The sequence below is a fragment of the Notechis scutatus genome, chromosome 1 (assembly GCF_049901735.1).
Source record: "Notechis scutatus isolate UNSWTSFEM ecotype Mainland chromosome 1, rNotScu1.2, whole genome shotgun sequence".
Taxonomy (NCBI): Eukaryota; Metazoa; Chordata; class Lepidosauria; order Squamata; family Elapidae; genus Notechis; species Notechis scutatus.
In genome coordinates, this window is record NC_142009.1 from 190,176,897 (window position 1) to 190,204,851 (window position 27,955).

Below are 27,955 nucleotides of genomic sequence, written 5' to 3' on the forward strand. Positions count from 1 at the left end.
GCAAAGGTTATAATTGTGTTCTGCATAGATTTCATTGTGATCTTTCTAGCTAATAGAAGAGAAAGAGGATGGAAGCTAGTTGGTCTAGTGGTTAAGCTAAAAAGCCAGCAGACTATGACTTCTAGTCCTGCTTTAGGCATGAACAGATGACGGGGTGACTTTAGGCCAGTCATACTCTCCCAACCTAACCCACCTTACAAGATTGAAATAGAAAGAAGTAGTAGTGGGGATGTTTGCTGCCTTGAGTTATTTATAAAAATAAAAAAGGCAGGATAAAGTTTAAATAATTTATAAAACTGTAAGTAGAAAATCATATTTTGCTATTTGAAAGCCATAAATTCAATAGGTATTGTAGTATCACTATCAATACCATTTTGTGATGTATCTATCATACTAAACCAATATGTAATGACTACATTTGCACAATATATTGTATAAAGAAATATTTATTTTCAGCACCAGAATGCCAAGATATTAAAATGAATACGTGAGAATGTTTTACATGTTGCAACATAAATGAACATCTTTCAATAAAACATTGACAGTAGGGAGGAAATCAAACAAAATTAATTCTCAGGAACATCTTTCAAAAGTGATTTTTTTTCCTTTTAAAAAGAAAGAAATTAAAAACCGAAAATTCCCAAACAAGATACCTGGGAATGGACGCACACAAATATTGGCAATATCATGCAGCAGGAGAATGAACAGCCAATTTCTTAAATCTTAATCACTCTATTTCTGCATAACTGTAAAATAGTAACACTCCCCCCCAGGCATTTAGTAGTGGACTGCTGCACACAGCATTACTTCTAAACAATCTTCTTCAGATGACTGGCAAGTGATCAGTTATCTGCAGACAGAAGAACTAAGGGTCAGCTCCCTCTCTGCCTGTTGGAAGAAACACAACCCTTTCAGTTAGTGTTTATATAAAGTCTAGCTGTAGCAGGGCATAGATAACCATGATTAAGCCCCTACCGAACTGAAGAGCATTCTTTGCTCCATGTAGAGTAGAATTTAAGCATGATTTAAATTCCAATTTTTTTTAATGACAGCAAAAATGTAGTTTGAATTTGCATTCTGCGCAATTCTCCCAACAATATTAATACCAAAGAGCTATATTTTAGGGGGGGAAATATACATCTGTGGCAATTTACAATTTCGCTACTTGAGTGTTTTTTAAAATAAAATATTTAAAATAATTTATACTACAGTACATTTGATCTTAACCCAAAGGCTGAGAAGCAGTTAAAAAAGAATTACTTTTATACAAAGAAGAATAACAGTTACTACTATTACATTGCATAAAGAGAAATCTGCACGTCTTCAGATACTGTCCATAGCAGTTTACAAATCAAGGTGAAATCTAAAAATATTCAGTATCTCGCTCCAGTTTTCGACCAAACACATCCTCTTCTTTTTCCTTTTTGTATATTGTCATCTTTTCCACTATTGCAGGTCATCTGGTATATATGACAGCTGAACATTCTGTGGGGCTTTTGTTGTATGTGCAGCACTGTATGTCTATCAAAGTGAACTTCATGGTTGTATGTCTGCATTAGGAGAACACAAATGTAATTTTCACTTCAAATGATAGCAAGAATGCATCTATACGATACATAAACTCTTGGTGGTGATAAAACATTTTTGTACGACATCACCTTCCAGATTACTGGCAAATTACTGGATCTTCTATGGTAGCATTCTTTCATTTTCCTGTGTCTTTAAAGGTTAACCCTAACCTTTTCTTGACTCTCTTTTCATATTTTGCCTAAATAGTTCTTGTCATTCTGCGTAATGCCTAGGTAGTATATAATACCTAGGACAGCATATAGCATATTAAAATAACACAGACATTTGACACTTTGCCTAAAAACATCACCGATTCTATAGATTTCCTAAGCATTCTGTATAATGCCAGCTTTCCACACATTGCCAATATCATATACACAAGAGCTGGAATAATTTTAAGTCCATCTTTTGTCTGAATTTCAGCTGTGGACTTTTTTTTCCCAATTAAAGCTTTAAAGCCTGCTTTGCCCTTTTCTTCAGACTGGGGACTTTTAAACAAATAAATGCCCTTTATCCAATTATCAAAAACACCTGCCCTTCAACTTTATTTTTAAAAAGATGCTTAAAGCTTATTTTTAAATTGGAAAGGTTCTTTGGAGGGAAGTATGTGTATCTCATAGCTTCAAAGCAATCAGTCAATTTAAATCTACAGAACTCCACTCTGGATAAAAATCAGATGGATCTAACAGGAATGCATTGGGTATATTTCCAGACTGCTGAATTATTATTTTTCTATAACTCCTTCATAACTTGTCCCACTTCTTGGTAATTTTTATCTTTAAGATTTTAATGGCATACATAAATGGCTTGACAGAATCAGAGCTAAGTTACTGTAGTACGTTCATAGTAGGAACATTAGGAAAACCTAAATTATACTTACCACATCCCAGGACTCCACAAAAGGAAAACTCTTCAACTGAATACCCTGCTCGTTACAATGGAAATCAAGATGAGCTGCCCCATCCACTCCTATCTGAGTAACAGCCACAACAGATAGCAAGTTCAGTTCATCTTCATAGTCGACAATTTTGAAGGTCTTAACATAAAAAAAAAAAAAAATCCAGTAGTGGGCACATTAGTCACATTTTAAAGTATCTTTCTATTTTTCAATACAAATTTAAAACATAAAAACAAGGAAAAGTTTCCTAAATTTTTAAAAGCTTATTCTTATTCATCTGGTCATAGTGTGTATTTCCAATCCAGTTTACTTGAGTTCTCTGTAAAGATGCATCATTTCTACAGTTGACTTTAGTAACTCAGACTCCAGTTGTTATATTGGAAAACATTGTGCGTGTTGAAAGACAAATGAGTGCAGGTAGGTTCTCTTCATTTTAATGAACAAGGCTTCAACTCATCTGAGCTTCAACTTGTACATTATCAAGTTTATTTAATGAATTTGCATCCTGACATTCAGGAGTTCAACATGACATACAGTTTATTTTTTTCCTCACAACTGCAATCTTGTGAGGTGGGTCTGAAGTCACTTAGTGAGCTTCCAATGGCTAAGCGTGCAGGAGTGGGATTCACCAGTTCGCACCTATTTACTAGAACCGGTTATTAACATTCTAAGCAGTACAGAGAACCGGTTGTTAGAAGAAATTACTGGCCTAATCCTGTAAGGAAGGCAGAAAGGAAACATTCTGGTGTTGCTTACAGAAACTGCCTCTCTGTTAACCCTTATTACATTCTTGGCAGGACTAAACTTCCTGTCTCAGGAACGTCTCTGGAGTTTTTTCCCCCTCCTTTGCTGGTACTTTGCTTGTGTGGAATGACCATTCAAAGTTACAATGGCACTGAAAAAAGTGACTTATGACCATTTTTCACACTTACGACTGTTGCAGCATCCCCACAGTCATGAGAGGCCAGGCGAGGAGATGCATGCCTCGATGTGAGTGATATTGAGTTGGCCATGCCCAGCCAATAACATGACCACCAAGCCATGTCCACCCAGTCACATGACCACCAAGCCATGCCTACCAACTAAGCCACGCCCACAGAACCGGTTGTTAAAAAATTTGAATCCCACCCCTGTAAGCGTGGGATAGATTGTAGAATTTCTGCGCTTAATTCAACATCACCTTAGTTCCCTTACTATATATATGATGACATTTACAACCCACTTAAGTAACAGATGGGCACAGAACCACTGACATCATCAGGATTTGATCTGCAATATACATTCCACTGTAGCTTGGAGAGATGTTTTGGGAAAAACAACAATGTAGCAACTACCCAAATACTGTTAACAATAAAATCAGCAAACAGACAACTCATATAGACATCCCATGTTTTAAGATTTATTCTAAAATGGACTGCAGACATTTTTGAATTTATGTCCCCCAATTAAATACGGAAAAGTATTTTAAATAACTTCCTTCTATAAAATATAATTTAAGGCTGTAAAACCAAAGAAAAGGAATGCTTTAGGTAAAACTTGGGATCTTGCTTCTCTGTGATCTCTTTTAAAATTTGGTAATTGAATATAAATGAATTACAGATTCTAAAAGCCTCAAACAGTTCTTGCCATGTTTTCATCCCCCCTCCCCCTTCAACTATATTCATTTCCATGGAAACAAAGCTGGAAATGGTTTCCAGAAGCTGAGGAATTAGAATTCTTGTGGCTGTGTCATCTCGGCTACAGTTCCTAATAGAAAGTGAAAAAATGTTTCCAAAAATACATTGCTAATGATGTAGGGACATATTGCTCAGTTCAGATCTCAACTGTTTTCTTTGCATTATTTATCATCTTTTTGTGACCTGCATGTTCTTCAACAGCATAGAATTTGTCTCTGGCAAGACCTTGTGAGATTAAGTGGATAATCAACAACCAAGTTAATTCCTCACATCTCTTTCCAGGATTCCTAAGGCAATCACGCAGCTTAAATTTCTAGAATTTAACAGTCCTCACATTCTTTAAGTCCTATTAGCACAATAATAATTCACAGAAAGATTCCTCACAGATCAGAGGTCAACGATAAAATGAAAATGCTTGCTTTATCTCTCTCTCCCTCCTGCAAAATAGAGCAACTCCCAACATATTCCTGGATATATCGGTTAAGAAATTATGGCATACAAACAAAAACATTTTGTAGGCATATGCAGTGGCTTTACCCTGCCAACGTGGGTCATTTCTCTGACTGCTTTATTCAGGATCAAATGATTGCCAACTATCTAAAACTGAATTTACCTCTTGCTCAGGATCATCATCCAATAATTTAAAACGCTTCTTCACTATTCGGCCAGATGCTGTTACTGTTACAGAGTTGTTCACCTTTGATATTAAAAATATGAAGGTAAGAGAGGGTTTTTTTCTGTTGTTTTGACAAATAATCAACTAAGAAGAACATTACCAATTAAGCATTTGTTTTATTTCTATTTGAACACGGATTCTAATTTTAAATGAGATTTTTTTTAAAAAAACCACCTTGCAGAAAATAGAAATAATAAAGGGGATTTTTTTTTCAATTCTTATGATATGTTGCCTCTCTTATGCAGCTCAGTTAAAGGACAGACATTACGGTTAGGAACTTTTGGTTTGTTTTTAGCATGCTTTATGAATCCAGCCAACTGTCATACATTTACTAAACTATGATTATATATGTAATGTTTGACTCAGGCCTCAGAGAAAAGAAACTCTCCCAATGAAATATATTTTTCTTAAAGAATAATGGTTTCAACCAGTTTTCTTTTTATAATCTCACATTATTTTCCCTGTTGGCTTCTATGATAAAATCTTCTGTGACTTCTTGCTGCTTGGCACTTTCACTTTCCTTCAACTTCAGGACTCTGTAGAAAGAAAAACCCCATGGGGATCGATCAGATTCACAAGAATGGGGAAAGCTGAAAGTACTTTCTCCCTAAATACCAATTTTACTGCTTTTTATTCCTTGTAGAAAATGAAGATGTGGTTGTTTGAACAAATTACTACCCGATGGAGCTAAATGCTGCTTCCCCCCCCCCCCCCACAAAAAGGATCTTTTGAAAGAGCTAGATGCCTCCTCAGAGTAACATACATAATAGCATACAGGTAGTCCTCAACTTACAATCATTTGCTTAGTGACCGTTCGAAGTTACAACAGCACTGAAAAAAGTGACGACTGTTTTTCATACAAATGTTGCTGGCCATGGGATCAAAATTTGGGTGCTTGGCAACTGCTTCATATTTAAGACGGTTACAGTGCCCCGGGGTCACCTTTTCCCGACCTTTCGATAAGAAAGGTCAATGGGGAAGCTAGATTCACTTAACAACTGTGTTACTAACCTAACAACTGCAGTGTTGAACATAACTGTGAGAAGAAAGGTTTTAAAATAGGGAAAATCTCAACAACTGTCTTTCTTAGCAACAGAAATTTTGGGCTCAGTTGTGGTCATAGATGGAGGATGACCTGCATATGGAAAAGTATTCACAGTTTAACCCCTGGACTTGCCATTTAAAAGGGTAATATAGACGACTATGAGAAACATTTCAGCCAAAGAGCCACTTTCAACAAGCAATACTAATCTAGATAGGTTTAATTGTGGATAAGCCTTGTGGCTTGGGGCCAAGTTATTTATGGGACTGTCTTTCCCCAGTGGTATCCATCTGTCCTGTTAGATCCAATAGTATAGGTATGATCTGTTCCCATCCATGAAAGAGTGCTATCTGGAGGACCAAAAAGAGAGCCTCATAGCTCACAGACTTATCCTCACCCTACTGGCCTTAAAGACCTGGTTTTGTCATCTAAACAGTGGTTGCCAGCCGGTGGGCTGTGGAAAATTTTGGTGGGCCGCAGAAAAAATGGCCCCCGAAAGCAATTAATCTGGCCCACGCAGTTCTTGCGGCTCCTGGCTCTTTGAGGGACCCTGGAGTCAGGTCCCTGAGATGCACGTGCCAACCAGCTCCCACACACATCAGTGGCGGCAACAACAGTCCCCTCTTCTGGTGCCTGCTGTCAGCTCTCCCCATTAATTCTCCAGCTTTGGATTGCTCCTGCCTCTCTCTCTCTTTCCTCCCACTCCCCACACCCACCTGGAAGCAGGCAAGGAAAGGGACATGGAGCTGTATGCAGCTCTTATCTCCTCCAGCTCTTATCTCCTCCAGCTCTTGCTGCCTCTTCCAAAATTGAAGCCTCAGAGACACAGGCAAAGCCGCCCGCAGCGGTAGCACCCGAGTTGTTTTAGCATGCTCGGTTAGTTCATAATTGCCCTACCCAGAGGAGGCGGCGCTGGAAGAGGAGACAGCAATAGTGGAGAAGCAAGCCAGGCATTTAAGATCTGGGAAGAAAGGCAGCAGCTGCTATTCGTGCTTCTGCCGGATAGCTGCAGCAAGTACCCGTTGCCACCAGTGCCGAGAGGCGAGCATGCTAAGGCAACTTGGGTGCTACCGCTGCAGTGGCTTTGCCTGTGTCTCCGAGGCTTTGATGTTGGGAAAGGCAGTGAGGACTGGAGGAGCAAGAACTGCACACAGCTCTTATCTCCCTTTCCTTGCCTCCCTCCAGATGTGCAGGGGGGGGGGAGAGGAAAGAAGAGAGAGAGAGGCGGGAGCAGTCCAAAGCTGGAGAATTAATAGGGAGAGTTGACAATGGGCGCCAGGGGAGGCAACTATTGTTGCCCCTTTCTGACTCTGCTTCTCCCAGCAGAAGTTGCCCTGAGGCCCCTCAGCTCAGACAAACACACACACACACACACACACCGCCTGCTCTTCTGTCTCTTTGGAAGGTGCAGCTGGGGGGAGGCTTCCAGCCTGGCCCTCCTTCCCTCCCCCAACTCCAGGCAGCCACACCTGGCAAAGGAGGGAGAGACCTGGAGGAGATATGAAATGACAGGAGACCAGGTTTTTTTTGGGGGCTCTGCTTTTCTTGTGGAGGGGGAGCCAGTTCCTCCCCGTCCAGACCTTCCCAGCCTCCAGGCACCATGTGGCTTCTTTTGAATCCCAGCAGTATTAAATCTTCCCTCTTTCCCCCCAAAGGATGAGAAAGCCCCCTTTCCCTTCGCTCTGCCCGTTATGATTAAGCATTTATGATTTTGTTATAAACACACACACACCACACACACACACACGTTTATATATAATTTTTTAAAAAATATTTAATTTATATTTAATATAAAAAATAATATATATATATATTATATATATATATATAAATTCATATTAGTGGTCCTCAGGATTTAAAAGGATCATAAAAGTATGAGTTTGGTGGTCCCTGAAGTCCAAACTATCATGTAAACCCTGGAATAGTTTGCCCATTCCTTATTACCTGTGGCTCTCATTCACCTGTTCCAACCCCAACCCCACATTATAGCTCCTAGCTTTAGTTAATCAGATATTCTATCTCAACAGCCAATCCCACACAGAACTAGCAAATTACTCTCACCCTGATGCAAAGTGGTTTTCAGCTATCACTTACTTAATTAAATTTGGACCCACGTGTAGCATCCTTCCTGAACTGTCAGGGTGGAAAGATATCCTGTCAGGTTCCAGTGAACAGCATTTCATATCCTGTATGCCATTCTTTGCCTAAATCGATAGAATTTAGATTTAAATTTAAATCTAAACTAACACTGAAAAGAGCAGAAGTGGAGAAAATCTATCATCTGCATATTCCAATATTCTTAAAGGGCTGTGGGAAATTATGCATATAGAAGATTATCGCATTTTAGGACTCTTGACACTTTTTTCCCCCAACTCAAACCCACAATTTCACCTATTTGTATCAACTCTTATTTAGACTTCTTTGGTGTTCCACTATGTTTGAAAAATCTTGAAAATATTTTGTTGGCTCTGCTTTGGGAACTGTTGCTTCCACTTGGTCCTGTTCCAAATTCACTAAGCTTTAAATCCCTTATTGGTTAGAATTAAATATGGTGGGTGTTTTTGCCATGAGCAGGGAAAGTTTTGCAAAGATCTGAAGAACTAAAATTGAAGTTAATGGAAAGCAATATTTCTATATGATTTATCTAAGGAGAGGGTAGAGACATCTGAAAATGCAATTCTGAATTGGAATGAGATCAACTGACATTTACATTTCCTCTGTAACATTAACATTCTACTCACGCTTTTCCAGGAATGCGCTCAACTAAATTCAGTGCGACCTATTTCTGACTACATATGAATAAGTAAATAGATTCCAGATGGGGAGGGGAAATGAAGATCAAAATCATAATTGTTGGCCTTGTTCACTATGCTTTTGGATATACCCCTCAGTGGGATATGGCCTTCCAGAATCCTTTTCAGGATGAAATTCAAAAAAACCTCAACTTGATCATGTATCATTTTGTACATGCCCAATCCTTCAATATTATGATGGTCATTAACTTTCAATATTATGTTGTCACCTAAATAAAACTGTTTGATGGAAGACAATATCCAAGAAAAAACATTTAACATTTTGGTTCTATTATCATTCCTGAGGGAAACACATAATTCACTGCATTAGAATGTTACCAAAGTGTGGTCTTTTAAAGAACAAACATGGAAGATTCCTTCCTGACTTTTCTTGTTAGGTGTAATGATATAATGCCAAGGATATCCTCCAATCTGAAACGCACTCTCGAGGGATGAGACTTCAAAAAGAAGATCTGGAGTGTCTGTGAAAATAACTGAATATTAATAAATATATTCACATGAACAACTTTATCATTTCACTTGTTCTTCTGCTCGTCAATTAAAATAAAACCTTCCTTTGAACTTGCACTAAATGCAGAAAAATGCAGTTCTCTACTTTATAATGCAAACCATGATTACAAACCATGCTATTTTGCATTCAATTAAGAAGAATCTCAAATGATTATCTGAGTAAGTTAATGAACAGCTCAAGGAATCAATTTCCCATAAGTATTATAAAGAAATATTAAAAATTACACAGTAATAGAAACTTTAACATTATTGAAAAAGAAGTTATGTTATCTGGACATATGTACACTACAACCACCAACTAAGTTAATTATTAATCATATCTAAAACATTTTAGGCACATCATTTTATTGCTTTTACATTTTGGGGGGAAATCATGACAGCTATCAATAAACTGTTATAAAACTGCTCAGTATTCATATGAAGTGTTTCTTAATTGGCTTTAATTATGAAAATTTTAGATAACCCAGAGTCTGTGATCAAAAACATTAGACATGTTTTGCCAAGCACAGAGCAAATATTTCCATTAATAACAGAAGTTTATATTTGAATGCAAAAATAATCCAGGCTAATAAAAATATAGAGTTAAGGAAAATCTTGATATGTTTCTTAATTTTACTGAATATCCAACATCTTCAAGAAGTCTTAAGGTCCAAAAATAAAAATATATTGCTATACGTCCTCCTGTTGTCTTGATTCTACTGCAGCATAATTACTCCAGAAAAAATGACAATAGAGGTTGATTTAAATTCCAAATATGTTTGTAAGTGAGATTTTGTGTTTGCTCTGTTTAGTTTAAACAATGGTTTGATAAAGACTGGTAAGCCATAAGCAGTACCTTAAAAAGTACATTTTGGGGTGTGCATGTTATATTAAATCAAACTCAAACCATATTATGGCTTACAGTATGTAAAATGCAGGGAGTGGGAAATAGAATGGAAGTAGCAACATAATCCTGCTGTAAGCTTTGAAATCCCTATTAAAAGCTGCCACACAGCTACAAAGGATGGAAGGGGGTCTGTTGTTATTTGAGTAATTTTCAGTAGACATAACAGATACGTAAGATTGTCAAGGTCATTTTCTATGGTGCAGCAAGAATTATAGTTGAAGGGTGATTGGTTCACGTGATTTATGATGTGGGAGAAAAGGGGTGGATGTTGATTGTATAGTGGGAAGTCTGGGAGGAAACTTAGTTTTGGAATTCCACAGATGTGCCCAAGTTTCTGTTTTAATAAAGCACTTTGAGAATATGCTTGTCTCAAGAGTTACTGATTGAAACGGACAATTTCTGGAACCCTGACACCTGCATTATTCAATGCATCCTTTTCAAGTAACTAACTAATGCTGCTGAAACTTATTTAACAATGGAATTTTCCTGAAAGTCAGAATAGTTGCCACATAAGAACAATTTATTTTAATGTGTACATATGTGCACTATATACATACATGTGCTACATATGGAGACACATATGCTAAGCTAAATTGTTTTTAACTGTCCTCCTAAAAACATAATGGAACACCAATAGCTTATAGAGGAGCGTTATTGCATAACAATACTGTGGTCCTTCAGATGCTGCAGTGGTAAAACTCCCAGCATTCTTCATCCTTTGTTAAACTAGTTACCACTGAAAGGAACTGAGTTTAATATCATCTAGCGAGTTACATATGGCTTCTATCTCCTTGTAACTATCTAACACAAAAACTGCCAAAAATTCTCTTGAAGAGACGGACACATAACTTATGGAGAAAAGAGCCTGGAAAATAGTATTTTTCTAAACAACCAATGTAGGCAGCTTGGATTATTGCCCTGCATTGGAGACGAGCCTCCCATTGAAAACAGTTCAAAACAGGGACAACTGACTTGATCTGGCTAATGTTACATATGCCAGGACTTTGCCATCTTTACTGGCTGCCACTAAGTTTCTGAAACCACTTCAAAGTGTAGAATGAACTTACAAAGTTTAAGAAACAGCCTCTCCTGCGGTGTCCCTACCTGGCCCCTCCCCCCAAGGTAGGACAGAGGGATAGAAAGAGGGGCATTTCTCAGATCAGTGCCCCATTTTTAGAGCACTTCCCCCCATTTTTAGAGCACTTTTCATTTGGTGCCTATGTTACGTTCCTTTCAATTATGGTAACTTTAAAAAAAAAAAACTTTCTATGACCTCGGTGGTGTAGTGGTTGAAGTGCAGTACTGCAAACTACTTCTGCTGACAGCCAGTTGCCTGCAATTTGGCAGATCGAATCCCACCAGGCTCAAGGTTGACTCAGCCTTCCATCCTTCTGAGGTGGGTAAAATGAGGACCCAAATTGTTGGGGGCAATAGGCTGACTCTGTAAACTGCTTAGAGGTCTTTAAAGCAGTATATAAGTCTAAGTGCTATTCCTATTGCCACAGTAGATTTAAACCTTATCTATTTTTCTACAGTATTATGTTTACTATTGATGTAGCACGTGCTGCTGTTTTATCATAATACAGGCTGTGCTCAAGTTATGATGGCAACTGGGATTGGGGTTGTAGCTGTAGAGCATGACGACACATGACTGCAGTGCCTAGTGGTGGCAATCCACACAGTCCTGGCTATTGAAACACGGGTTGTTAAGCGGGAAGTGGAGGGAGTCCAGGTAAGGAGCACGAAAACGCCACAGGTAGGTAGGGGAAGCTGTGGGAACCCTGTCACAGGGTGTGTGCACAAATTGGAGGGGGTGCTGTTGACGTGTAACACAAAGTCAGAGAAGCAAGGGGAACGAAGGTGTGAGATATGAGCATGTATATGTGGAAGAGCAGGGTGACTGGGGAAGGAGGGCATGGGGTGAATGCATGTTTGTGTGCAAGCATAGGGAGGCCAGACAAGGAGGGTCCTGGTGGTTACATGTGTGAATGCAGGGAGGCCACAGGAGGAAGGTGCTTGGTGGGTGTGCGAACAAAGGAGGAAGATGAGCTTGCTGCGTATGAGGAAAGAAAGAACAAGGAGAGAGACTTAACCAGAGCAACTTAGGACCTTCCCTGCTGGCTTTCCCATTGACTCTGCTTGTGGGAAACCGGCAGAATATTGTATCACCTTAATATTTTAGTCAGTGTAACTTTTTAAAAATTGTACCACTTTTTAACGCCACAACCTCACCAGCTGCAAGGTTATTATATTCACTTGCTTAGAAGTGATTGTCACTGAATTCAAAGAGCTAACTTGTGTATAGGATTACACTGGGAAGGGCTAATAAGAATAACGTAACACTATCTAAAAATACCATCAGATTATAAAAGTAGTTAGGATTGCTAGCATTTTTAAACAAAATCTAAAGCCAACCAGTTATGCTGACGAACAATAAGCCTTCATAAATACCTGTTATTTTAATGTTACACGGAATGCCAAAAGGGTATTTTCCCACAATCCCAACTTTGCCATTCCAGCTGTATTCCTGTCCCAAATCTACCGGGTGTTCCATGAACTAAAAATGACATCACATCTGATTAATTCTATTGCACATATATACAGTATATAATATGCTTGTATACACATCTAAAGAGGTCTACATTGATTTATAACAAATGTTAGATACCTTATTAGTGTGGATTTACCTATACTTATTCCTGAATAAATTGTGTGCATGAGATTAAAACCTCAAATTGTATTGTCAAATTATAGCCTTGTTTCTTAATTAAATGTAAACATTTTAAGCATTTTATTGTTAAAAATGCAAAATGTTGTCGAAACATTTAAATATACTAAAAGTAACCCAATTAAATGAAGCAATCTTTAAATGTAATAAAAAATAATAGAAACAAAAAAAGGAAAAGGATAAAGAACAGGGTTTTTAAAAATCATCTTTTCTTTTCTTTTATTTGGATCCAAACATGCTTTTTGATTAATGCCTAGGTAGATAGTAAATTGTTTCCCCATGCCCTCACTGGCAAAAGTTAAAATTCACTTAAAAATCTCATATAAGCTCAGAGTGATACTAAAAAAAAAAAAGAATAAAGTATTGTAATTGTCTGCTATTACCCGTTCAGAGATTGCCTGGAAGCTATACAATCTGACATGACCTGTGTTGTGCGTTACAATCAGCATTTCATGAGATACTGAAACATCTGCCATGCTATTTCCAAAAATCTGGTTTGAGAGGGGGACAAAAATTGCATTAGTCAAGCAATCACTGGAAGATTCCAGCATCTGATCAACTCATAACAAAATATGAACTAAAGAGTTGTCAGGATGAGGATGTCAGTAGCTATTTTCTACCAAACCACACAATTTTCCATCTAGTTAAGGACCATCTGTTCTGTTGTTCAGTAGCTCTCAATTTCTTTCCATGAATTTCACAGTCAATCTTAGGAGCCTTTTCAGGAGGGATGCCTGGAACAGAACCTGAGGCTTTCTGCATGGAGAACATGGAACCAACACTAAGCTATAGTCCTTCTCTCCTGGAAGCAAAATAGTGATGGTACATTAATATTAAATCTGAATAAACTATTGCTAATTGTTTCAGGACAGCGGAAGGCTTGGAATACTGATCTACTTTCAGGTATTACTAGAGAAGAGAGCATCACTAAGACAATAAATAAACTTACCTTTTTGTCAAGCTCCAGCATGCCCACAAATGAAAGTGGCCAAACTCTGAATATAGCGAGAAAGTACAGTACAGACTGCTGGATGCCTCTCTAAGAAAACAGATGCGAGACATATTGTAAAACGGATATTTATATAGGTACATAAGAGCCATGGTGGCGCAGTGGTTAGAGTGCAGTACTGCAGGCTATTTCTGCTGACTGCCGGCTGCCAGCAATTTGGCAGTTCGAATCTCACCAGGCTCAAGGTTGACTCAGCCTTCCAGCCCTCCGAGGTGGGTAAAATGAGGACCCAGATTGTTGGGGGCAATATGCTGTCTCTGTAAAATCCGAGAGGGCTGTAAAGAACTGTGAAGTGGTATATAAGTCTAAGTGCTACTGCAACATTTCCTATTTTTCTAGAATACTTATAAAACATATGCACTCATCTGTTTTCCATCTTTCAAAATGACAAGTTTAATATAAACTTCCCCACTTACTCTCCACTTAAGGTCCAGGGATTAAAATTGGGAAAGGCTAGATTAAGGTGTGGCTCATGTTTCCAAAGGTCTCAACAGCATCATTAGCAAAGTGCAACACAATGGAACAGTAACTTGTGTGCTAACCTCAAAAGAGATTCATAAGGGATCCATGTACTTTAAAGATGCAGTTATCAGGTAAGTATGAAGAGAAAGCAACACGTCTATTTCTCTAAAATGCAATAGCAGGCCTTTTTAAAGAGCAGTCATAAACATTTCCATGTCAACATACCTGTCGTGCAGTTGCTGGGAGTTTTAGTTGAGTTGACTTTATTGCCATGACCTCTTGAGGCATGTCCCAACTTAAGTACCTGTAAGGAATAAAGAGAAAGCTCATAAAAAAGAGAATTATAGTATATTTTTAGAAAGCTAACTGGGAATAAAACCTTTTATTTAACTAAGAAACAACACAGCTTGATTTAACCAGGAGAGTTTTCTGCCCAAGAAAAGACACATGTATCTGTTTGACTCAAAGCAGCTATTTCCTCCTGCAGTTTCTATTCTGCTATCAAATAAAGACAGTTACACTGTGTTAAAAGTTTACACTCAGTCTTGAGTGCAAAACTTGTCATTATAGACATTTGATTTCAGTGAAAGGGACTCACAAGTCAGTGTAGGTCAAAGTGCAGGCACACAAACTACAACAACCACCACCACCACCACAACAACAATAAAACCTGAACAGTTCCTAGGTCCTTGGTTAGGACTCGAGTTGTTGAGCTACCAACCAGTTCCAAAGGCTGTGAATCTCACTAAAGATTAACCAATAATAATAATGATTATGATTATTATGATTATGATTAGTATTTGTGGAGAAGAAAAAAGTGTGGATCATTGACATTGCCATACCTGGTGACAGCAGAATCGATGAGAAACAACTTGAAAAAATCACCAGATATCAGGATTTGAAAATCGAACTGCAGAGACTCTGGCATAAACCAGTATAGGTGGTTCCAGTGGTACCAAGCACTTAAAAACAATTGGTGCTGACAAAATCACCATTGGTCAGCTGCAGAAGGCTACCTTACTGGGATCTGCTCACATAATCCACTGATACATCACACAGTCCTAAATGCTTGGGAAGTGTTCAAATAGTGATTTGTGATACGAAACCCAGCATAGTTATCTCGTTTGCTGTGTACACTGCGTTATTATTATTATTATTATTATTATTATTATTATTATTATTATTATTATCCATGAACACAGTCCTTACAAAGTACCTGGGATGGGCAAATGTTATTGTTCGATAGTGTTGAAGGTATTGCAGGACATCAGGTGTTCTGAGTAATGCTGCCTTTGCAATTGACTGATGGTGATGTTTGTCAATGCTGATGATGTTAAAGTGATGCTCCATATGTTTTAGGATCACACCCAAGGAGCCTATCACTATTGATACCGTCTTTGCTTACTTTTGCGCAGGAGTGGGATTCTACCGGTTTGGACTGGTTCTATAGAACCGGTTGTTATGATTCTGCCCAGTGCCCCGGTTGACTGCTCCCCTCTCTGCCCGCTCCTCCCCTCCAGTCAGTCCATATCGCGCATGTGCAACATCACGTGAATGCCTGACATTGCTGACTGTGTCCCCCTCCACCCAGGTGTCCTTAAGGTGATTTTTCCCCCTCCCGATAATCAGCTGTTCCAATGATCAGCTGTGCCGGGATCCCCCTTGCTGTCTTACTGCTTCGCCCAGGAGACTTCCCTGAGGCCCAGGAAGGCAAAAAGGGGCATGCGGGGGGAGGGTGCTGCCCTTCCCCCACACTCCATTTTTTGCTTTCCTGGGCCCTAGGGAAGCTTCCTGGGAGCAATCCCCCCCCAGGAGGCTTGTCTGAGGCCCAGAAGGCCCCAAAACGGAGCATAGGGGGGTGCTGCGTGCTATGCCCCATTTTTTTTTCCTTTTTGAGTCCCAGGGAAGCCTTTTGGGAGCAAAAACGCCCCCCAGGAGGCTTGTCTGAGGCCCAGAAGGCCCCAAAACGGAACCTGGGGGGGGGGGTGCTGTGTGCTCTTCCTGTGCTCCATTTTTTCTTTCCTTCCTGGGCCTCAGGGAAGCCTTCTGGGAGCAAAAACACACCCCCAGGAGGCTTCCTGAGGCCCAGGAGGGGAAAAAATGGGGGTGTTTGCTGCAAAAAAGAAAAGAAGCCATGCCCCCCCAAGTCACATGCCATGCCCACCTAACTATGCCTACAGGACCGGTTGTTTAAAAATTCGAATCCCACTCCTGCTTTTGCCACAGTCCTTTTCTACTATTATCTTCTATGCTGTTGTCTAATGATAATAAAGACTGCGGCAAAAGAAAGCAAAGATAGACACAGTACCTGGAGCCAGCAGAATAAAAGAGAAAGAACTGGAGATATAAAGACCCGCATACAGAAGTAGAACAAAATCATCCCCAGTCAATTGCCAAAGGCAGCTTTATTGGGAACAGCTTACATCCTGAGACAACACTTTTAACATCAACAGACAACAGCGTCAGCCTTTTTGCAGGTCCTTGGGAGGAGCTTGATAGGTGGGCAAAAATCCAGATCCAATCTAAACATCTGGATGACTGTGCAACCAACCATAATAATAAAATGTATTTGTGTAGCTGCCCATACTATGTGACTTTAGATAGTTTACAATAAATAACATAACTAATAAAGCACATGGCAGTCGGACATTATCCAACAAATTATACACACAGCAAGAGATGGGCTCTATCACATGTCCAGGGTCACAGGCTAAGGCACAAAACTAAATTTTCCAGGCTTGACAGAAGGGTAACAGGGACAGGACTAATGTAATATTAAGGGGATGATGTTCACCAAACGAAACAAAACGAAAAGACAGTATGGCAGAAAAAGCCACTAAGCCGACAGCCCCCAAAGCATGTCTTTTCTGCCAGATCAAGTAGGAAAGGTAGAGACCATTGGGAAGAGACATGCCTATAACCAACCGGAAGGAATCTAGGAAAAGTTTAATGAGTACAAAGGGTTGCACTCTTTAGGGCTGCATTTTGAAGCACTGAAACTAAACCGGGGTTGCTTTCCAGAAACATGAACAGTTCCCTTTCTTTTAACACACCAATACAGCATTGTATCAAGCATACCTTGATTACCTGAATTTGCAGTGGGAAGCAAGGTACACCTTTTCAAGTATCTCTCCTGAATTTGTAGACAGACGGAAAAGCCAGTTGTGAGCGGTCACAGCTGCCCAAGAAGGCTTGTAGTCTGAAGGCTTGGGCAACACTTCCCCCTGCATTAAAAGGACTTTAGCTCTACAAAATTCAGAGAAAGGTCACATGTCATGCTACGCCACGGTTCTCTAAGCTACAATGTAGTGAATAAACGACAATTGGCTGCATTCATGTACAGGTAGTCTTTGACTTATGACCACAGATGGGGGTCAGATTTTCCATTGTTAAGCAAGACTGTTCGACGAGTTGTGGCCAATTTTGCAACCTTGCTTTGTGGCGATTGTTAAGCACATCATTGCTGTCGTTAGGTGAATCATGCAATTTTTAATTGAATCTGGCTTCCCCCATTGACTTTTACTTGTCGGAACTGTCGGTTGGGAAGGCTGCAAATGACAATAATGTTGATCTGGGATGCTGCAACCTTCCTAAGTACATGCCAGTAGCCAACTGCTCAAATTTTGATCATGTGACCATGAGGATGGTGTAATGGTCGTAAGTGCGAGACTGGCTGCAAGTCACTTTGTTATTGGTGTTTTAACTTCAAACAGTTGCTAAACAAATTGTTGTAAGTCAAGGACTACCTATAAAGCCAGTTGGAAAGGCCTTTTTACAGGTAGTCCTCGACTTACAACAGTTCCAAAGTTACAACAGCACTGAAAAAAAGGGACATGACCGTTTTCCACTTTTACGACTGTTGCAGCATCCCCATAGTCACGTAAACAAAATTCAGATGCTTGGCAACTGATTCACATTTATGACAGTTGCAGTGTCCTGGGGTCACGTGATCCCCTTTTGTGATCTTCTTACAAGGAAAGTCAATGGGGAAGTCAGATTCATTTAACAACCACGTTACTAACTTAATGATTGCACTGATTCACTTAACATCTATGGCATGAAAAGTCATAAAATGGGGCAAAAAGATTTTTTGCTTAACAAAATGTTTCACTTAGCAACAAAAATGTTGGGCTCAAGTGTGGTCGTAAATTGAGAACCACCTGTACTCCTACAGACCTTCATTTTGATAGAGATGCCACTGATTGTCTATCACCCTGTGCAAAAATTATCCAGACACATTCACCAAAGCAGACAAGAATAATCTTTTGGACCTCTAGATGTTGTGGAATGCCCCATCGGGCACAAGCAATAGCAAGTGAGTGATAATTCAAAACATCCTGAATTGAGGACTCATCCTTTAAAAATTGCTTTTATTTAAATAATGTAACATTTTGCTTAAATGTTCTAAAAGGAAAAACCAACACAAAACTTCCATATTAATAACCCTATTAATACAATTTATAATTTTAAACCGTATTATTAAACCCTGATGCACAAGGTATTTATCATTCCATCCAGCGTGTTGACAAAAAGCTCACTCAAAAACAGGTACTATATCTGTAATCCAAAACTCTACATCTAGAATAATTCTACTTTTCCAACACTGAACACTGCTCTTCCTTGCTATCAGGACATAACAAGTGCTAGAGTCAGGTGAAGTAACTAGTTTGAGGCCCATAGTTCCTGCAGGCCTTCCCAATCCTTGTCCCACACATTCAGTAAATCCAGGCAAGAACCCTATCAAAGTCATGAACAAATAGTGCAGAATTTAGTTATCAAGAAAGTAGGAAGAGTTGTAGCTGCTACAGATTGCTCGGAAGTGGGGTAAGTAAGGCCTGGACCAGAGGCCAGAAGCAGAGCCTTTGTCGATTCTGGTGGCTTCTCCAATGCTCACTTTGACCACTTCCTTTTGGGCCCAGGTCCATTATTGCAATAGCAGTAGGGAACAATCTGTGATTCTCCTCCTCCATTCTTTCCACCTGTCCTTGCTGCAGCAATGGGGCAAGGGGGGGGGACATCCCCCCCAGTTCTTTCAACAATCTGGCTCTATCCTTTATTATATGTGGTTTACTACCCCAAGTACTATCGAACCATAATACTTCATATAGTAATCCAATTTCAAACATGGAGCATCTAAGGTTGTATGAATTCACAAAAGGCTTTGGATTGCACTTTGTCATACATATTGACATCTCCTTGTAATTTATATATATTCCGACAGCAAAACAATATTAGGAAAGTAGCTAAATACTGCAGCCTCTTCTAAACTCTTGAGTTGTATAACTGATTGCTTTGTCCAACCGTATTCCTGAAAATTATCTACCTATCAATCTATCCATCCATCCATCCATCCACCCACCCACCTATCTATCATCTTTCAGCTTTCACACATCGCATATCTGACCCCAACCTAACAGCAGGTACATGTAAATACGTAACAAGGAGAAACCAAACAATAAACTTGGTATTAAAATGCTGCTTTCATTCATCAAATACTGCTTCTGAGAGTTCACTGAATTTGTTGTGCTTGTAACTAAGAAAAAAGGGAGCATATTTGGATATGACACAAGGGTATCATACTCAGAGTTATTTAAAAAAAAACCTTACCACAGGGCATTCCAATAATAAAGCATCTTCTATTTTTTCTGAGGTAGGCCATCCTGGCATTTGATAAATTGTTCTTGGCTCTGGTGTAATGCTGATAGAGACAAAAGGAGGAGGAAATTAAAATACATCCCTTTCTATCATTCAAACTGTCCTGCTTACTTACTAAGAACATAAGCACACTGTTAGAATAGGCAACAGTCCTATCTTGGCTAACATTTTGTATCACATAAGGTTTATATGGACATAACAACCATGCTTCTTCTTCTTCCTAGCGTGTTCCCACTGGTGCAGGGTCTCCTTTTCACCTCATTGAACAGCACCTTCCATCGTTTGCACGGTCAGCAGCGTCTCCAGGGTGCAGGCCCGTGGCTTGCATATCTTTGTTGATGGTGTCTTACCATCTCTGTTTTGGACTCCCGCAGGGTCGCTGGCCATTAACTTCTAATTGGTAGGCAATCTTGGCAATGATAGAAGATGCTGCTCTCTGGACATGTCTACACCAGCGGAGTCGGCCTTCTCATCTTCTCTATAATTGGTGCCACACCAAAATGCTGTCGAATGGTGTCATTTGTGATGTGATCAAGAAGGGAGATGCCCGATCTCCAACGGAGCATTCGCATTACCATGACATGGAGATAGCTTTTAGTCCCTGTTGTTGCTGCCCAGCATTCAGTGCCATACAACATGGAGGATGGTTGTCTTGTAAATTTTAGATTTAAGACAGATTGGCATTCGTCTGTCACATAACACCATACCAGTGAGTTCTCGCCAATGCATCCAGGCTGCATTCACCCGTGATGTAACATGCTAAACCAAACTAAATAAGTCCCATTGTGAAGTAGTAAAATGTGAGAATAAGCCGTGTTGCCCAAGCAGATTCATCCAGAAAACTTACAGGTTGCAAATGAGCATTTAATTTCTCATCATAGCATTACAGCAACTGGTATTTGGGAATTCTGAAACAAAGATATTCCTTTCCCTAATATGTCTAACTCCCCTTAAAGCCAGCTACACTGGTAGCTACCATGACATCGGATGGGGATGAGTTCCGTGATTGAATTATTGATTCCAAGTTGTGACCAAATCTTCATAGTGCCCAGCATTCAGGATCTTCCCCCTGCCACTCTGTGATACTAATCTTCGTCTTTACCAGAGGACTGCAATTATTTCAGTTCTGCTTTCTCATGTCTCTCATCACTCTGCCACTTTGGACAAAAAGTCCCTGGTCATGTTCTACCTGATTTAGCATTACCAGAGACAAATACCAGGATATTAATTTGTGACTTTTTATTTAACTTAATGTAACACTACTTATTGAGGACTTTTGGCAATTTATAATAAAACATAAAGCCCAAGCTAAAACTAAAAAAAGTTAAAAACAATTAAAAACAAAGTTCTTAATCCTAGACGTGAGTCATATCAAATAAACAGAACCTTTCCAAGTAGGTAAGTCAGGCTTCAGCTCTATATAGAATTGCCACCTCACTCAATTTTACCCCAAGCACTATGGCCTCTGTGAATATCTAGATATGATTAATATAGTGCTGTTTAAATTTTATCATTTAAAATTAATAAAATTATTCAGAAAAAAAATCTCTTTACAATATTTTCTAAAAGGAAATGGAGAAGGTTTTGAAAGAGAATAATTACCAGCTCACACAGCGCCGGTAATTGTCAAGATAAATTTTTCCACTGTGATAAGAAATTGGAGATGACGACTGTATAGTCCAAACATTCTTGAATGTTGTTGTCTCCTGAAATAAACGATAATGAATTATAGAAAGATTGGGTTTGAAATACTTATTTAAACTATTCATGACAGTTATCTTCATAGTAACTTGTTGCAAAAGGTAGATCATTTTTAGTACTATATCATAAATGTAATAGGTGTTTACCTGTCACAATAGATATTTATAGAAAACCAGCTATTTACAAAAACAGAACTTATTTGAATAATAAAAGTAGCTGGGTGACTTTGGGCCAGTTGTTCTTTCTCAGCCCTAGGAAGCAAGGAAATGGCAAACCAGTTCCAAATTCTTGCCAAGAAAACTTGTTGCCAGGAGTCAAGATTGACTTGAAAGGCATTCCCCCCACCAAAGAAACCTTGATTTTTAAAAAATCACTTGATATTTAAAGAAGAAATGTCTTCACTTTATTCATTATATTGATTTATAAACTAAAATGTTAAACATGCGCTCCATTACATTTTTAAAACAATTATATATTTTTCTCTTTCTTATTTTCTCCATAGATACAAGTAGTATTCCAACTAAACTCTGAGGTGTATTAAGGCATATCTTAATTATGGCAAAAATAAACTAGCACCTAAGAAAACCATTTCTCCACCACATTTTGCATCAATGATGGAAAATAATATCTCTTTTCCAACTTCAATATAAAATGCAACTATGCAATCTTAATTGATTTTGCAATTTCTTTGAGCCTGTTTATGCTATAACCACATCTCAAAGAAATAATATATCTAACGATGTGAGCAAGGGTACCTTTCCAGAGACTCATAGCTATATATAACATTAGTCCTATGCATGATTAAGTAGAAGTAAGTAGATTGACTAAAGTAGGGTTCATTTCTGAATAAAGATGTACTGTATAAGACTGAACTACAGCAACCTTCGAAAAACCCAGAAGAGTCAATAAAGCTGCCATCTATACAAGTCTACCAGAAAATAAATCTCATCTAATTCTACAAGGCTTATTTCTAAGTAGCTATATATAGGAATGCATTAGGAGAGACTTGTTTGGAATGTTTAGTACCAAGTACTCTATAGTCTTGATTGCATTAATAATCACTGAAAAAATATTTCCTTTAGAACGACTTCATACTTCTATTTTTAGTAAATATACAAGTGTAGAAAACAGCATTAAACCAATACTTTATCTCAAATTTATGATCTATATATGAAATTCATTCTAGGTTTCTATGCAGAAGTTGTTGGTAAACCTGATATAGATTGAGCTATAAGATATACTGCATATGAAGAATTCCCATAGCTGTTACCTGACATATCAGCTTCCTCAAGAGTCTCATGTTTTTCCTGTAAACAGTTCCAGCATCTTTGGTATAAAATCCCTGTGATCTTCTAGTTAGTAGACAGCAAATATTGTGGATATCAAATGCAACAGAAGAAGTGGTTCTTGCTGGGGCAGATGAAGATGAACCAGAAAACATTTTGATAAGAATTCCAATTTCTGGTTTGGATAGTTTATTTGGAAAACAGTAACCATCTAAATAGAAGAGAATACAGGTTGCCTTTCAGTTTCCTCCCAATGGAAATCATTATTTTCAGAATACTTTGCCAAGACATACATTCTTGTATAATTTAGAACTGCAGCTTAAAGCTCAGTTTTATGTTTGTTTAGAAAAATGTCCCAGGTAAATTTTAATGGGTCTTTCTGAGTAGTTTTGCAGTGGTGGGATTTAAATTTTTTTACTACCGGTTCTGTGGGTGTGGCTTGATGGGCATGGCAGGGGAAGGATATTGTAAAATCCCATTCCCTCCCCACCCCGCTAACCTGCTTTCCAGATCCTTCTCCTATGCAGGGCAGCAAAAGAAGACCCAGCTGATCAGCTGGGACTCAGAGGCAGAGAATAGGGGCCAGTCAGAGGTGGTATTTGCTGGTTCTTCGAACTACTCAAAATTTCTGCTACTGGTTCTCCAGAACATGTCATATCTGGCTGAATACCACCTCTGGTTTTGCATTACAGGTAGTCCTCGACTTCATTTAGTGACTGTTCGAAGTTACAACACTGAAAAAAAAAGTGACAAGACTGTTGCAGCATTCCCATGGTCACATGATCAAAATTCATATGCTTGGCAGCTAATTCATATTTATGACAGTTCCAATGTCCTGGGGTCATGTGATCACCTTTTGCGACCTTCTGACAAGCAGTCAGTGGGGGAGCCAAATTCACTTAACAACTGCAATGATTCACTTAACTACTATGGCAAGAAAAATTGTAAAATGGGGCAAAATTTGTTTAGCAACAGAAATTTTGGGCTCAATTGTCCTCAACAAATAGCTTTCCTTAATACGGGGCCCACCAATGTTTTGGCCTCAACATGAACATCTAGTTGAAAAATATGAGAATTGAAAGGCTTGGAAAACAGAGAAATTGAAGCCCAATTTATATTTGCAAAGCAACAGATAAGAAAAGGCCAACTATTCATGTTTCCCACAAGACTTCACTTCAGAAGCAACACACAAATTATATTACGGTTGGTAAACCTCTTTAAGGTCCATTTATAATTCTCAAGCACACATGAATTCCTAGCTAGAAACTCTTCTCTCATCTTAACTTTGTCTTTAAGTCACTCACTATTAACTGCTGAGTAAACAAATCCTAAATAGGGAGTACATTGGGGGGACGGGGAGGGCGACTTCCTTCTACCTAAGGCTGCGTTATGGACCCTGCATTGCTTGCTGCCTATGTGTAAAACGGAATAGGTGTTGCCAGAAGGCTTACTCAGAGGCACGTTTTTCTGAATTATCTGCCATGCAGAGTAAATGAAAAGTGAGTTTCTTAAAAAGTCTAAAATCCCTTTTAGCAGAACAATATATACAAAGCAACAGACCCCCCCGCTCCACCTAACCTCCCATACCAATACTAACTCCTCCAAAACAGTCGCAATTAAAAGGCCGGAAGGGCTCCCACCCCCAACACACACACGCCCTGCTCCCACGTCTTTTCTCCGCCGCTCTGTATTGTCGACCCGGAACAATGATTCCCTATCTCACCTTCTCAGCGAGGGCAGCCTCGGTGTCTAGCGTGCCTACAACCCCCAAAATGCACCGCTTCCTTCTTACGTAAACTCAGGTGGGGCCCTCCCCCGTCGTGCGTCACGAAGCATTACCAGGGTGCTGTGCTTGTCGAGCGGCGAGGGGTGGGGGGCAGGGTGCGGGTGTAGAAAACCTGACGAAGTTGGATGTTGTGGTGCTTTGTAATAGTCAGCAGGAGGAGCCTTTTAAGGCATCGTGCACGTGCCGCGCTTTCATTTGCTGTGCATTTTCTTTTCTTTTTTTTTCTTTTCTTTTAGCCATGCCCGGAATTCGTTCGTTATTATTAAAGATAGCGACGGGGTTAGAGGACACGCCCGAAGAAGAGTTATCTGAAACGTACTCTGGTTTTGCAGGGCAAATAATCCCTTTTGAAAAGTATGCTCCCCTCCCCACCTTCAAAATCGCTTCCCCCCGCCCCCCGAGAGAATTCGATCGCCTGAAATTAAATGCAGAAAGAAAGTGGCAGTGGGAAAAGATCCGAAACAGTATCTACAATATGCGTTTCTACCATAGTTGCTGTTGGTACCCCTGGAGCATAATAAGATTGTCTGAAACGCTTCTTTAAGAGTAAGGCTTGAATCCATTGGGTTTTCGTCTGGGTAGTAATGCATAAGAATCTGGTTATTTCAGGTTCTTGGGGAAAGCGGCATTTATTCATTCCTAAAAGACTCAACGAATGGAGTTGAAATAATTTCTCTTGCCTGAGGCGAGGAATTGCTGGCGGGCTGCAGGATCACCAAGCTGCAAATTAGAAAACCAGGTTTTAGCATGTTTTGTTAGGTCCGTATTCTTTATTGTAATCCAGTGCATGGTAGTGGAAAAAGTGCATTTGATATGCTGGTTAAATTTACCACGAATAAATTATAGGGTATGTGTTGGAAGATCTGAAAGACCAGTTTAGGGACTGATCGCCATGGAGAAAATCTTATCTGTGTGATGGCTAAGAATCAACATTGACTTGATGACAGACGCAACAAATTTTTTTAAAAAAACAGAAGTATGTGAATATATAATCATTACTGGTGTAGTGTAATTCAGGAATGGGCCACAAGAGTATCTGCAGACACTTTCTTTGATGCCTACAAACTTGTCCCTACTGATTTTTAAAAAATGTTGATGAAATCATGCCACAAAGCAAAAACATATCCCTGTTGCCTATATTTTCATGAATATTTCTGGAATGATAACAGCACATAACCACCATTTTTAATTTTTTAATTACCCTCTTAGAAAAAGATAAACTCTGTGGTAGAGAGTATCCTGAGAGAAAATAGGAGCAAGTCTTGGTACCTTGTGTTTGGCCCTTTGAGAGTATCTGCAATGTATTTGCAGTGCTCCAGATATGTCTACTGTGCCATCCCCCAAAATTGCCTCCATTATGTCTTTGTTGCATTATAATGCAGCTTTAGCCCCTCAGCCAGACTGACTGTTAACATGTATTAGTTCTGTTGGCTATGCTGTGTATTTGAGATAATTGCTGCCATGTTTTTGTTAGGGTACAAAATATGAACATTGTATATTTTCTCCAGTCTTTATTTGAGAGTAAATCCTATATTGGTAAATATGTGTGTATCTGATTCAAATATAAGTTTAGAAAAGAAGTTCTTAAGGGTGAGGAACAGTTCCAAATAATGAAGGGTGTATACACAACATGCGCACAGACAAACACACATACCCTTACTTGTTTCCTGTGTCCTCCCCCTCGCCCCTAGATTTTACATTTTAGATCTGATGCTTTCTTATTGGAACCATTAAAATGATTTAATTGAGTGATCAAAATGTCAGAAGAATAATTTGGGGTTCCAACTCTAGCCGGAGCTGCACAAGAATAAATAAAAATAAGATCCAGACAACTGTGAGGAAAGAATAAATATTTATTCCTCAAAGCAAAAATTTGTTTTCAGGGACAGTCCGCAGAGAAATGGGGTACAGTATCAGATTTTTATAGGGGGAAATTGTCCATGATGAAGTGTCTACATGCTGATTCTAGGGTGACACTTGAGAGGCGTGTGTGTGTGTGTGTGTGTGTGTGTTTATTGTGAACATGCAGTTCCTCTGGGAGACCTAATTTAATTAACTCTGTGTTTGCAGATCTTATCCTTTGATATGTGGATTAGGTCTGGGTATCTTATTTGGGAGTTTGAGAAAGTTTGCTAATTTTAATTGATTAACTTAGTTTCAGCATGAGTGTCAATTATCTAGTAGAGAACTGATTCTCAGACCATTGTGGATTCTGCTAATATTTTAAGGGAAGATGGAAACAGTGTAAAGAATAAAATGTATTTGGATATAAAGGTTCTCACAAAAATAAGGTGTTTTTTTTGTTATTGCTTAAATTAACTTATAACTTTTATCCAGTACAATTCATGGCAATGTACATAGTGATCCTGCTTCTTATTTTCTCCACAAGAACAACCCTGTGAGGTAAATTGTGCTGAGAGTGAGGCAGTAATCCAAATTCACCCAGCCAGTTTTCATGCCAAATGGAAACATAAAATTCAGAGACTCCTGGTCTTTAGGCCAACAGCTTTACCACTATAGCATAGCGATTTAATGTTAGATCTAATTGTAACTCTAATAAATAATTATAATCTATTAAACTTGTATGTCTTCTGACTCTCAGTGAATCTGTTATAATTGTTAATCATAATTAAAATCAATAAAAGATCAAAATAAAACATAGCAAGCAGGATGAATTGAGAGGTCTCCCGCTCCCTTGCCAAAGGCCTGGGTGAAGAGTGTGGTCTTCACTGGCTCTTCTAAACAACAATAAAGTGGAACCATCCAGATATCAAGGGAGCCAGAGGAAGGTGCTACAACAGAGAAAGTACACTTCCAGAGCCCTGAGAGATGATCTTGTTTAATTGAAAGAACGTGTGACATGTCAACCCTGCAGGATCAAATTGGTCAGGCAGGTGTTATGGGAGGCATGTGGTCCCTCAAGTAATCAAGCTAAATAGAACACCTTTGTTAACTTTTTATTATACCATCCAATGTATCTGTTGACATAGGTAGTGGTTTATAATTTCCATCGCCATTAGAAATCCTGTCTGCAAATAATTCATTGAATAGTTTTTCCCTCCCCGGCAATACTCAGCCTTCCTCTGCTTTTATATATATATTGCTTTCAAGTCACTTTTTGACTTCTGGCGACTGCCTAGACTAGTCCCTGAAGTTTTCTTAGCAAGATTTCAGAAGTGGTTTGCCATTGCTTTCTTCCTAGGACTGTGAGAGATGCCTGGCCCAAGATCACACAGCTGGTTTATGCCTAAGGCAGAA

At 39.1% G+C, this 27,955-nt stretch overlaps 1 protein-coding gene across 11 annotated transcripts; it reads right to left on the reverse strand.

Annotated features, from left to right (window-relative positions):
* Nucleotides 1-430: 430 nt before the first annotated feature.
* Nucleotides 431-24,842, reverse strand: DCAF17 (DDB1 and CUL4 associated factor 17). 11 transcript variants are annotated; one of them, XM_087949725.1, is made up of 16 exons: nt 24,635-24,842; nt 23,411-23,645; nt 22,896-23,122; nt 21,527-21,630; nt 19,877-19,967; nt 17,357-17,493; nt 14,495-14,573; nt 13,748-13,837; nt 13,182-13,289; nt 12,522-12,627; nt 8,993-9,135; nt 7,956-8,065; nt 5,271-5,355; nt 4,757-4,840; nt 2,450-2,605; nt 431-1,550 (listed from the first exon to the last, which is right to left on the reverse strand). In XM_087949725.1, the coding sequence occupies exons 3-16, from the start codon at nt 23,064-23,066 to the stop codon at nt 1,374-1,376; spliced, it is 1,641 nt and encodes a 546-aa protein (XP_087805851.1). In that variant the 5' UTR covers nt 23,067-23,122; nt 23,411-23,645; nt 24,635-24,842; the 3' UTR covers nt 431-1,373. The 11 variants fall into 11 exon arrangements, with proteins under 11 accessions (XP_087805851.1, XP_087805853.1, XP_087805854.1 ...); XM_087949727.1 differs by having other exon boundaries at nt 24,363-24,635; XM_087949728.1 differs by lacking the exon at nt 24,635-24,842 and adding an exon at nt 24,580-24,630.
* Nucleotides 24,843-27,955: the final 3,113 nt, after the last annotated feature.